Consider the following 12,397-nt stretch of genomic DNA (forward strand, 5'->3'; position numbering starts at 1 on the left):
ACATAAAATAAAACACAGTTTTTTCGGACAAGTTTATTGAAGACAAATTTCGAGGCAGTGATAAAGTCAACAAGAGAAAATTTAGCAAAGAGGAAAAATCAGCAATTTTTAATAATGAATTAAACCGGTGGTATCCAAATCTCCCCGGACATGTCCATCTCCTGCTGCAGGAACTCGTTCAATTGACACTCGGACGCCGTCGGATGATTCTTCGCCAGTTCTTTCGCCGACTTCGTAAACTTGATCACTTTCGAAACCATTTGCTTTACGGTCAGGAAGCAATTTTTATTGGGCTGTTCAATGGTCATGGGCCAAATTCGCACCCAACCGCCTTCACTACTCGTGGCGAAATTCCAATCGCGACCGTTTCCCCACTTCTTCGCAATTCCAGTTTTCCTCAAATCCTCCTCGTCCTGAAAACGTCGTTTACGAGGCCGCCTAAAGTTCAAAAAACTCACATTTTTGTTTAGATCATAATTTGGCTTGGTTTTTGGCAAGTGAATGTTAACTTTTGGCAAATTTACAATTTCTGAAAAGAACGGTGAGTCAAGTGTGATTAATTCGTGGTGAGTTACTCGGAGAGGTTGCTGAAACGGTCCGGACTTTGGCCCGGACTGCCGAACTGGAGCGGGAGCTGATTTGTTTGGCGGACATTTTCCGGTGCTTCCGGCGCCATCTTCCCGCCGCGTTCAGCACGGATAAAGTGCTCTTGAACGCCACATTTTTCGGCTTTTCCTCGCTTAAATTTTAAGCGTGATTTACAGTTTTCCCGAAACTAGCACTCACTTATTATTTTCATTGGGTTCGTCTAGGAAAATGTCAAAGACGGAAAGGCCGGTGTTGTAAAGGGGCAGACCTAGCAGGTCGAACATATCATGCAGCATAGGCTTTTTCACGGATCTGTCGGCGTCACAGTCGTTACTAAGGGCCGGACTCAGGTTCACCTAAAACAGCAAGCAAACGATTTTTCGAAAATTAAAGTTTTATTGTCCTGTGATCTCGTTAAGATTCCAATAAAACTTAGATAAATTGGAATTACGACGTTCGTGATTGGAACGTCGTGAAAGAGTTGAGTTTGATCAATATTGCATAATTAATTAATGTCCCTGTTAAACTGTTTACCTCGAGTAGCCACGGCCGCAACGAGCTATCAATTAGCACGTCGAACCCGAAAAATTCAAAACAATTCACTGTGGGTGGAATTTGGTTCACGTGACTTAGCACTGTTAAAATAACAAGAGACGCAATGCGTTGCCACAATAGCCAGTCGGAAATTCCCGCTTGCTGGAAGTACCTCCGGAGCTGTCTCAGCGTCCACTTGCACCCTGTTCCAAAATTTCAGGGTGAGTTAGCAGGCGGGCTTGTTTACCTGACCCGATCCTGTCCTTCATTTCCGTATATCCAGGCCCTAGTTTATTGATTGATGAGTTGGTGAGATGGCGGAAAGGGTTCCGTAAATCGTTCAGACTGAACTTATCGGTGCCAAAGCGGGCCAAGCCCTCCCTGTACATGTATATGGTCACAGGGTGGTAAGAAGGGATGCAGACGTAAAGTCTCAAGTCAAACTTGTACCCCCCTATCAGCAGCGGCTTTTCGATGTATCTCTGCACAATCGTATTGGAATCGTAGCTAAGTTCGCTCAGTTTCTAAAAATAAGTTTTCGATAATTGAATGGAAACAATGCTTTTGTTACCCTGAATAGGAAAATGCCGCGTCCTTGACTTTGAGCAACAGGTTTGCAAATCCAAATTGGTTTATCTTCTAGTAGTTTATCATGGGGCGGGTCATTTTTGCTCGAGAATGGACGCCCGCCTCGGCTGCATTCTGCCGCTAGTTTCGTGTATTCAAGGGGGAGGTTGTACCCATGTGGGCTAGAAATTAGTTAGTAAAAAATACGATTGAAGCATCGTTTACCTAAAATCGTAAATCGAGCCGTAAACTTTTCGCATGCAGCGCAAATAACGGACTAAATTGTCTTTTCGGCAAATGGCAGAGCCTTTGGGTATATGGTTTATGTACTGAAATTTTTTTGAGTCACGGTCAAAAATTTAGTGGTGGTCACCTGCCAGGCGTAGAGATTCCGGTGGTGGCTGACCGGAAACCCGGAAGTCCGCCACCAGAGGTTCCACTGGTCGCCGCTGTCCGAGTTAAACTCGCGCCAGCCCCTCTCCAGACAAACCTAGAAAGTTATTAGTGGCTGATTTTTGAATAGCATGCGGGATCAACAAGTAGTTCAGGATCGGAAAAATTCCGATTAGTTGTTTCGTTTATTGTTTAATCAATATTCCTGCCTCCGTAATGGATTTCCGTTATGGTATCAGTTTATTTTAAGGTTCTAATTTGGCTGGGAATAAATCAAAATTCCATTAGATGGGTTTATGTCTTCCAAATTTAATTTGATAACAAAGTTAATGTTCAAGTTTACATATCCATAATTATGTTGCTTGATTGGTAACATTAAAGTCTGACGGAATTAGGATCTGCGGCATAATGTTATCTATTCATTCTTAAAGAGGTTGCGCATCATAAAGGCTAACAGAAATCACGCAAGCACCACAGTTATTCACAACCTAATAAATATAACTTGTAGTATTTAATGAATTCGATATCTGCACGCGACTGGGATAGATTCAGGTTCTATCTAACCCTGACCTGTTAAGTTCATTGCGGTATCTTTATTATTTTTATTAACACGACATTTATCTCCGACTGCCGTTTCGTTACCACAGCTGAAAAGTGTTGAACGCAAAGTTTCGAGCTCCAAAAATAACAAATCAATAAAAATGCAAATTTGTCTTCTAAAAATGGAAATTTAGGGGCACTTATTCCAACAATCGCAAGTTCGTTTTAAATGCAACTGGATAATAACATTAATAATTCAGTTGAGACAATGACAAATTACCCAGGTCTACAATTCATTTATTTTAATAATATCTAGCAAATCCAGTAAATTTTTGTTCGAAATTACGAGCTAAATAGCGATCAATATTGAAGATGAGGCTTTCGATTGAAATCATGACGTTTTGATGAGGTGGAACTAATGAAAACTTTTGAACCAATTAATCTGGATGTAACAATTCTATTGATAAGCCTGGTGTTTCGTTAGCATATTGCGACAGTCATATAACAACATTATTATACATGCAAGTGAATTACTTTAACTAAAATAAATCATAAACTTAGAAAAGTATCTGCATGCACTGGGGGCATAATTGTGCTGCAACTGAAATTGGGTCAAATTATAGCAAGTAGTTATCAAAGATTTGAAACTATTTCGGTATGGACGGGATTTAACCTTTAACATTAGGTACTACTTATTTTTTAGCAGAAAAGTATTCAAAAGTAAGTATTTTAAATACCTAAATGTAACCGTTCGACTCACTTATTCACTCGCTTTATAATTTCCTGTAAGTTTTATGAAAAAAAAATTTTTTGGATTTCCATAACATTAAAAAAATTATTCGACACCAGCTCAAGATATTAAGAAATATAAAGTAACAACAAAACAATTATTCATTTTTGACACCATTTCATTTAGGTACTAGGTGGTTCACGTAAGATAACAAGTATTTCAAAAAGAAAATTGAGCCCAAAATACGTGTAAATTTACGTGGAGGTTGTACTGTGTGTTATTTTTATTTGTGTAAGACTAGCCATCTCACTTGAATGACCTGCTTATTATCTCAAACAAACTGTCGTTTCAAAATTAATATTCTTCGCAACAAGGGTTTTGTTTTACTGTTTTAATTTTATTAAACTCTAGCTTGGGATTTTTATTAAATTTTGTATTAATTCGAGGTGTACGTTGCAGCATTCTAGGTTTAGAAGATAATAAAGCAGTCCCATAAAATGTTAAGTGAATTTATGAATGAAACGGCAACCACACTGATTTCTGTCAATCAATTAACTTCCTAACGAAACAGCACAAGTATTTACAAAACGAATAAAACGCGAATTTATTATTATATTTTTTTGAAATTTATTAACTTAGATAGCATCGCTCATATTCTGACAGATTGATGTTATCGTCTTGAAGAAACTTTGTTCCCCATTTCCCAACCCGTTCGCCGCATGGAAACTTTTCGTCATATTTGCGTTTTATTTTTACAAGAAATTTGGCAGAATGATCACATCCTGGCATGAATCGAGTGTAAATATCAAATTTGTGTCACACTAGGGAGTTCTATTATTGCAATTTCCCGTCAGTGAAGATAACTCATGTAATTCCGGAAGTAAAAACTAGACCATTCAGTTCGCGTGTGTTCAACGTATGCATGAAATGTCACCATCTACCTCTTCGCAACTCACCTGAGTGAGGAGTTGTGGTCCTGTGCCGCTCTCGTTCAGCCTGAATATGAAAGGACCGTCTCCGAAACATTCCTCGAACATTATTCCGAATTTGGCGCCTGTCTACAACAAAACAACGTTTCAGAAATATTGGGATTTTGCGGTGGAGTGCACCTTTTGCACAATAATCACGACCTTTCGGACACTTTTAACCTAAATGTAGGGAAATCCATAAAGAAAATTAAAATTCGGGCAAGCACGCGGTCTATCGTGTGCGAGTTCACTGACTAGAAAATTCAGCTCTCAGCGTCGTGACGCCAAACCAGACGCAGTCGTTGTCAACGGAGACATTCGCCTGATTCATGCTGCTTGCAGGAAGCAGGAATTTCTTATATAGACGCAGAGGCAGGCGTGGAAGCCAGAGGCAGGCGGTTGTCGATCAAACGCTGACACTGCATTATTATTCCCGATTCTCTAAACCGCAAACAGTAAACAATTTTTAATGTTATTGGAGTACGTAGATTCGCCGATTTATGGCTCGTATGCTTCACTGAGTTTTAATTTAGATACACCACTCGAGAAAAGTTGGTTAAAAGTCGCAATTATAACACCGATAAGTCGAATTTCGTTTCACACTCTTTAATGTCTTAATTTCCAACACGAATCCAATTCATTCCGTTTTTTTAATGAAGCAACGGCGAGAATGTTTCAATTCACGAAAAAAAAAATGATTAAATTTTGTCAATTTGATTTATTAAGAATATTTATAAACTTGTGTCGCTATAAATAAAACAGTGCAAAGGTTAAATGGCAGAGCAAACTTGAACCGCAAAATGATGCACACCTATAACAGTTGATTGAATTCGCAAATTTTATCAAAATAACAGCTTTTGTGCACGCAATAACGAAATTTTTAATACAGCTTTCGTTGGAACATCCTGTGTATACGTTGTTGTTTTCCAATCACCAAATAAATTTTGATTTTACAACCAATTGGCCGTTTAAATAAACATGTTGACTTTTATAATTATTCCTTTTGATTGTATTACCTCCAAGCAGTGAACAAGTGATTGAGGTCTAATTTAATTAATTCCCATTTCACTTATGGACGCAATTTACCAAATAATTACTTATGTGCGAACGCATTCATGTAGTTTTGATTTGGTGATTTTTGCTCAGAAGGCACTAAATTATATTGTACAATCTGAAATTAATTGGATTATAAAGGAATTATTTTTTTTATGCTAAAACGCTCAAAATTAATTTACGCCCGTTATACTTTTATACTCATATTTATAGCAATGTTTATGTGTTGACAAATTATTGCTTATTATAAAACGCAATCGTAGCGTAAGCGTTAAGAGTGATAATTCAAACTGATACAAATTAGATTAATAAGTAAATCAAGCATCGATAGTAAATAATTAATATTAGCCACACTTAAAATGTAATTTTTGCACTTGCTATTTGTGCTAGAGCACAAATTCGAACAAAAGTCTCTTAGTCAAGTACGGAATGTTACATTTTGCTCAATTTGCTGTATTGATATAATTAGGTGCTATAAGTAAATTACATTACATGCAATAGAGTGGGTGATCAATCGTTTAAAATTGAAAATCATAATTGAACATTGTTTCAGTTATGAGTAGACTTAGTGCTGGTTACAATGTTTCGTCAGGCTAACAGTGTGAGGGCACTTTTCGTGCTTTGCTTGTTCAAAATCGTAAGTTAACTAATTAACAAATCTTCACATAAAATCAACAAGAACTGGAGAACACAGATTTGTATATAATTTTCCGCTATTAGCTACAATTATTTGACAATGGACAATTAAATATTATCTAAGCAAGGCGTTTTAAGAGTAACGACAAGTTTGTTGTTAAATAACACAATGCAGTGAACCTACGGGTCCAAATTGCTTGTTTAAATGCCATATTAATAAAACTGTTTTCCGAAAACTACATTTCCCAATTTTTTAATTACAAGCAGCAAATAAACAAAATTGATAACGATGTTAATTTTCTACTCAACTAAAAAGCCATTTCACCAGCAATTGCTTTTATTTCACTCTTCCATCACAAATCGTGAGTTTTTAATTAGTTTTCCGAGCGTTATTTTTATGTAAAGCAAATATTCTCGTCCACTTTTAATTAAACCAACGAATACGAAATTGTTTGTTCTGTTCGAATTAATCCAAAAATTTGTTTTCCTGCTTGCCTCACATGATCATTATTGATTTCCATTTCTGGTCTAGATTGCATGCGATGGCTCTTTCCACCTTTTCTATCAAATCCCTGCAAGTGAATATGACGGCTGCGAAAACCTGTCAAGATTCTTCCAAACGATTCAAACATCGTCCCCAGTCAATGCTCTAAAAGCGATCATTGCACCACTGGCCTGCAGCACTTGTCCGCAAGAATCTCACCTCCTACACCAAAAATTAATCGAACTGGCATCACACGGCTCGTTAAATATCAACTTTGTTATCGCAAATCTCAAAAAAATGAAAAACTTGAACAGATACGATGTTTTAATTACCACTTTGATGGCAATTAACGAGTTTACAACGGTTGACCCCAGCTTGAAGCTTGAAATCAGCAACGAGATCTTTTATTTGCTCAAGAGGCGGTACTTGAAGATCAATAGCTACTCCAAATCACGCCAAGGGTTTTGTCAGTACGATGCTGCGAAGCCCCAAGTCGGCGGAATTTTCTCAAGGCCTAAGCAAACCCCCATATTAATTCAAACGCCCATCAGGAATGATTATTTAAGGGCTCCAGTTGGTAGAATCTCACAGCCATTTGTGTCCCAAATTCCTGTTTTAATTCAAACTCCTATCAAGTACTATCCAAAGGCTGCTCCTAGTTATGTTCCTCCAGTGGTTCAGCACGTCATGGGCAAAGCTTTACCGACCAACCAGGCCAATGGGTGTGCTTGCCAAACAAGGGTGATTGAAATGTTGTTAGACAGATTAATCGCGTTAGAAAGGCAACGAAAACAACCAACAACCGACCAATCTTGCAGAAATACAAGAATTCAACCCAACAAAACATCAACACCTTCAGACTCATTACGGTTTCGAAGCAATCCCAAAACTTCGGGACTAAACGTTCCAATTGTGCCCAGAAACAACTTGGACGTCCTCCAGGATCTCCTTAAAGACTTTCCTCTTCCCAAATACCCGAAAGAAAAAATGATGTATCAGAAATTTAAGGCGCTATTACAAAAGCCACAAGTCCAAAACCTTGTCAAAAACCTGGACTTGTCCAAGTACAAACCGAACGAAATTCTCTACATCATCATAACCACAGTTCTGCATACTCTCAAGACTGAGGAAATACAAGAAGTTTTCGCCTTCTTTGAAACGTACAGAGAAGCGGCACGGACTGGCTTCAACTTTGGCAACTTGTTAGATTTGTTACCGCCACCGAAGAGCTCGAAGGAGCGAAATTACCACAACATCACCAAACACTTGCTCCTCAGCAGAGCTCTGTACAACCTAAACTTGGGTCCCAACTTCAGACAAGCCCCAAACCTTGCCGACAAGCTAATAATTTTGCTGCAAGAACTGCTCAAAACTAACACAATTCCTGGGGAAGTTAGAGAGGCGCTTCAGTACTACTTGCCGGTTTTTTTGGGAAAGCGGGCAAACATTCACTTCGAAAACTTGATACCTTTGTTACCGAAACCAGTGAACGACGTTGAGAGGAAACAGTTGGATGTGTTGAAGAATCTTCTGGCAAGTAACGAGTTGTACGTCTTGATGAAAAACTACAATTTGAATAACTTGACTCCGGCCCAACTTTTACAAATCGTTCTGCACCACTTGATCAACCAGCATGGTGATTATTCAGACGCTGCCTTGTATTACAGAAACAAGCTGGCAATTAACAAGTATGGGTTTAATTATTACGACTTGCTTAACTTGATTCCTGTGACGCAAGAGAACCGGGCGTTTGTTCAACTGCTCAGTAATTATTTCCACAGTCCTGAGTTTGAAGCAATTCTGGCACTGCCAAGCCTGAAGACGTTGTCAAACGTTGATAAGTTACTCCTGATTCTTGAAACCATCCAAAAGAAATCGACTGATGCTAATGTGCTTAAAGCAGCAGCAAGTGTGTTGGATGACGTCCGGTTGCAAGTCTTCTACCAGAACATACAGCAGAAAGTTATCGGTCTAATCCCAGCACCCAAGTCCAACATTGAAAAACAACAATACGAAACAGTGAAAAGCTTCCTGTTGAGCAAAAGGGCGTTCCCGATGTTGGGTGGAATCGATTTAAGTGTGTTCCCTGATAGTAAACACCTTCTCGAGTTTGTTTTTAAAACAGTAACGGAGAGTAATTTGGAGCAAAACATTCGGGACGCTTTCGAGTACTACCTGGACATAGCTCATAAGTTGAAACCGCTTGAATTTGTGACCAAGAAGGAGATTAAGAAAAAGTTCGAACTGACGGAAATTTTCACCGACACTTTGGACCTTAAAACCCTGACAGTTCCGCAAAAACGGGCGTTTAAAAACTTCTTTAAGTACATTTCCGAAGTTAAACCGGACGCCATGTCCAAGTTCGATTCCTGGGACCAAGCCAAAACTAGAGGAGAGTTTATGAAGTTGCTTTTCAAGTATTTCGTCGAGTCCCCAACAGTTCTTCCCGAAATTAAGGAAAGTATCAAGATTCTTGATCCTCTGGTCAAGATGGACGGGAAAGGAGCGTTACCACCATAAATAAAAAATAGTGTTTTTATTAAAAATTGTAAGAAAGATAACAAATAAATTTATTAAATGTTATTATTATTTTCGTGAAAATTCACTTCTTTTCTCAAATCGCATACGCATGCCGTTTGTCGAAATGAGGACCACTTGTGCCGCTACGTTTATTTCGTGCCGAGGAATCGATGGTAGAATTTTGTAAGTTCTAACGACCCGTGATACGACACTTAGCATCTCCAACATGGCAAATTTTTGCCCTAAAATTGCAAAAACTGGAAGAAATAAACACATAGTAACTCTTACCTAAGCAGTTACGAGGTCCAGCACCAAAAGGTACGAACGCAAAAGGCATTTTTCCGTCGAAAGTTTCAAATCGACTCGGATTGAATTTTTCCGGGTCTGGAAAATATTCCGGGTTTCTGTGCATAGCATAGATGAACAACGTTATAGTGAGACCTTTCGGCAGGACTTTGCCGGCAAAAGGCACGTCCTTGTCCAGTTCTCTGGAAAAGAAAGGCCCAACAGGGTAGAGTCTGAGCGTTTCTTTGATAACATATTCCAGATATTTCATTTTTTTCAAATCCTGGAAAGTAACAGCGCGTTTGAAATCGTCCCCGAAAATGTCTTTTTGTTCCCTATAAACCCTAGCCTAGATAGGGACAAACAATAAAAACTTTAGTGACTTGTGGTAAAAATATTACTTGTTCGTCCGGATGATTTGCCAGGCAAAATAAGGCAAAGCTTATGGTCGAGGCTGTAGTGTCGTGACCCTTCAAACATTACTAAGATTATTTTTAACATAATTTTTGGTAAATTTACAGCGAACATGAAAGTGTCGACCTCTTCTCGAATTTCTTCAAGCGTCATCTGTTGTTCATTGGCTGCGAGCAGGAGGTCCAAAAAATTTTTTTTCGTCTTTTGCTCAAACTCTCCGCTGTTAATTGCAGCCTGGCGGCTTTTAATCACGTTTCTGGTGTACGAATGAATCACTTGCAACGCTTTCATTTCCTTCTTGTAATCCTCAGTGAAAAAATAAATAAAATCGATCATTTTATACGGCGAGAAAATTCGCCCCATTAACGTGTCCAACAAATCTTTGACACTTCGGACGTATTCTGAATTCATGTTTTCTTGAGCCTTGACTGAAGTCCCCATTGCCGCTTCTAACAACCGATGTAAAAAATTTTTTTAGAAGCTACTCTCTTACCACAAATTATATCAAGGGCGCACAAATTAACAAAACCATAAACATTAACAGAGTCTTCGTTCAAGTGTTTTTCCAGCTGTTTGGTCAAGATTTTTCCGTTTTTTTCAAAAACGTCAACAAAGTTTTCTAAAATTTGGAAATGGAATGTGGGAGTGATGATTTGTCGGTGTTTTTTCCATTTTGCCCCATCTGATGTTAGAAGACCTGTGCCCAGCCAACGGTGGAAGAACTTGTAATCTGCTGATTTTTTGGTGATTTTTGCGTTCGATAAAACTGCTTCAAAGAGCTTGTAATTTGATGTTAGCAGTAACTGGCGTATTGGGCCAGGTCTAATGCGAACTATGTCGCCATATTTGTGGGTGTAGCTTAACAAAACGTCCAAAAATCCTAAAAAAATAAGCTTAAAAATTTTTAAGTTGTTTAAACACTAAGCAAACAAGCAGTGATTCCTGGAATGGGATACAAATTAATGTACTTACCTTTTCCTGAAACAAAATCCAGGGTGTGTCCCAAGATAGGAACTTGGGGAGGAGCAGGATAATCTTTCAGGTTTTTGTCGAAAATGTAAACATATTTGTTGTAAAAATACAGCAATAAACACAGTAACAATATAAACAATGTGAATAATATTTCCATCTCACAATAAACAAAATGTGTCTAGACTAAGTTTTGCACTCCACCTAAAGTAGATAAATCACTTATCATTACTGTGTCATGGAATTCTGGAAATGCATTTTTATTTGCCGAACTTGTTCGAAAGTTACAAGGCCAAGGTTGTAAAAAGATAAAAAAGGAATGACAACTGAGACCATATTCGCATGTAGCGAGCATTCTGTGTGAGATACAGCAGTTGTATTGTTTATACGAACTTTAGAATTAATAGATAGAGTTGTTGTATTTAAAACAAATAAATAAATTAGCTCAATTTATCCATATTTTCCTACGTTAATGTGTTTTTTTTGTGAAAACTGAAAAATTTTGGAAATGGATATGAGAAATTAAAAAACTAAAAAACTGGAAGCCTGAGAACGTAAAAAAATAATAAGTTTGATAAAATTTGAGTAACTTGAAAAATGGAACAGTCTATTTTAGGTAATTCATAAATTTCAAATGGCTAAGTTAGTAACTTAATACAGATTTTTGACCTAATTTGGTACATTTTTGAGTTTAATCTTGCGAGACAATTAAGTTCGTACTGAAAAACTTGCAAAATGTGTGAGTTTGAACACGAACTAATTACGATAATCTAACTTTATCAAAAAGAAATCGATCCTTAATTATCCACGATTTTTGAACCTAAGTGTAACAGAAAACTTCACATTTTCCTAGAAAATAGTGAAATTCCAGGTGGTTTGGCCGACATTTACAAAATAATCAAACAACAGTTTTTTGCTCAGTCCTGAACGCTCTATGATTGGCGGGTTTTACAGTTGGGAGTGCAATATCCCCTCCATGTCCAATGACAAACGCTTTAATCGGCTTGCAGTTTTTTGTGCACTAGATAAACAAGTTGGAGTTTAAGGGCCGGTCTTTCTCACAGAATGGGGTTTCGCCTTAGGTGCAAATAAAATGGTCGACTCTACTTTTGAAATTATTTGATTTTTTTTAATGTATTACACAAAAACTAAAAGATTTATAGAAAAGTAAGACTTTCATACGACTAATTGAAATCTACACTGTCGGTTTGGAAAACTAATAATACAATTCTAAATAATTAAAATAAATAAATTTTTAAAATTAAAATTAATTCTGTAGATCTAAGCGACTGAAAGAGTGATAATTTTTTTTTTAAAGATTAATACGATAAGAAGTAAAACCATAAAAAATTGAAGGAATAAATAATATGAAATATTATGGGAAATAAATAAACTAAAAAGATGAAATTCTGGAAGCTTGAGAAAACTATGAAATCGAAAAATTTTATGTAATGATTTTAAACTAAATACTAATAAAAAAATTTAAAAAATTTGTTATTTTAAATTGTAAACTGTAGAACGTTTAAATCTCATTTAAAATACAATTCGGTTTAGGAATTTAGGAAAAATAAAAAGGATGTTAAATAATTCAATTTTTAACAAAATAAATTTATTTCGAGTTGCGATGCAAAAATCCGGTCTCTACACATAAGTAGATCACGAACGCTACAATTCCAGCATCCATTATTAAATCAATTTAATTTCACGTAAGTGGGT

The 12,397-nt window shown here is 37.2% G+C and overlaps 3 protein-coding genes across 5 annotated transcripts; 1 reads left to right on the top strand and 2 right to left on the bottom strand.

The window, feature by feature from the left end:
- Window positions 1-18: 18 nt before the first annotated feature.
- LOC100141602 (probable tubulin polyglutamylase TTLL2) lies at window positions 19-4,656 on the bottom strand. Of its 3 annotated transcripts, none has more exons than XM_015980667.2 (11): window positions 4,483-4,656; window positions 4,309-4,406; window positions 2,063-2,179; window positions 1,915-2,018; window positions 1,694-1,871; window positions 1,370-1,646; window positions 1,123-1,325; window positions 787-944; window positions 576-739; window positions 459-529; window positions 19-413 (listed from the first exon to the last, which is right to left on the bottom strand). In XM_015980667.2, exons 2-11 carry the CDS (start codon window positions 4,387-4,389, stop codon window positions 120-122), a joined length of 1,647 nt encoding a protein of 548 aa, XP_015836153.1. In that variant the 5' UTR covers window positions 4,390-4,406; window positions 4,483-4,656; the 3' UTR covers window positions 19-119. The 3 variants fall into 3 exon arrangements, with proteins under 3 accessions (XP_015836153.1, XP_015836152.1, XP_001812872.1); XM_015980666.2 differs by having other exon boundaries at window positions 4,462-4,656; XM_001812820.4 differs by having other exon boundaries at window positions 4,309-4,410; window positions 4,462-4,655.
- Window positions 4,657-5,876: 1,220 nt separating this feature from the next.
- On the top strand, window positions 5,877-9,076 carry LOC103313251 (hypothetical protein). The gene is made up of 2 exons (XM_008196072.3): window positions 5,877-6,010; window positions 6,542-9,076. Exons 1-2 carry the CDS (start codon window positions 5,954-5,956, stop codon window positions 9,011-9,013), a joined length of 2,529 nt encoding a protein of 842 aa, XP_008194294.1. The 5' UTR covers window positions 5,877-5,953; the 3' UTR covers window positions 9,014-9,076.
- A 3-nt stretch (window positions 9,077-9,079) lies between these two features.
- Cyp4bn11 (cytochrome P450 CYP4BN11) lies at window positions 9,080-10,878 on the bottom strand. Its single transcript, NM_001130522.1, has 6 exons — window positions 10,685-10,878; window positions 10,206-10,592; window positions 9,818-10,161; window positions 9,700-9,768; window positions 9,302-9,647; window positions 9,080-9,255 (listed from the first exon to the last, which is right to left on the bottom strand). Exons 1-6 carry the CDS (start codon window positions 10,839-10,841, stop codon window positions 9,080-9,082), a joined length of 1,479 nt encoding a protein of 492 aa, NP_001123994.1. The 5' UTR covers window positions 10,842-10,878.
- Window positions 10,879-12,397: the final 1,519 nt, after the last annotated feature.

Source organism: Tribolium castaneum, chromosome 5, assembly GCF_031307605.1.
Source record: "Tribolium castaneum strain GA2 chromosome 5, icTriCast1.1, whole genome shotgun sequence".
Taxonomy (NCBI): domain Eukaryota; kingdom Metazoa; phylum Arthropoda; class Insecta; order Coleoptera; family Tenebrionidae; genus Tribolium; species Tribolium castaneum.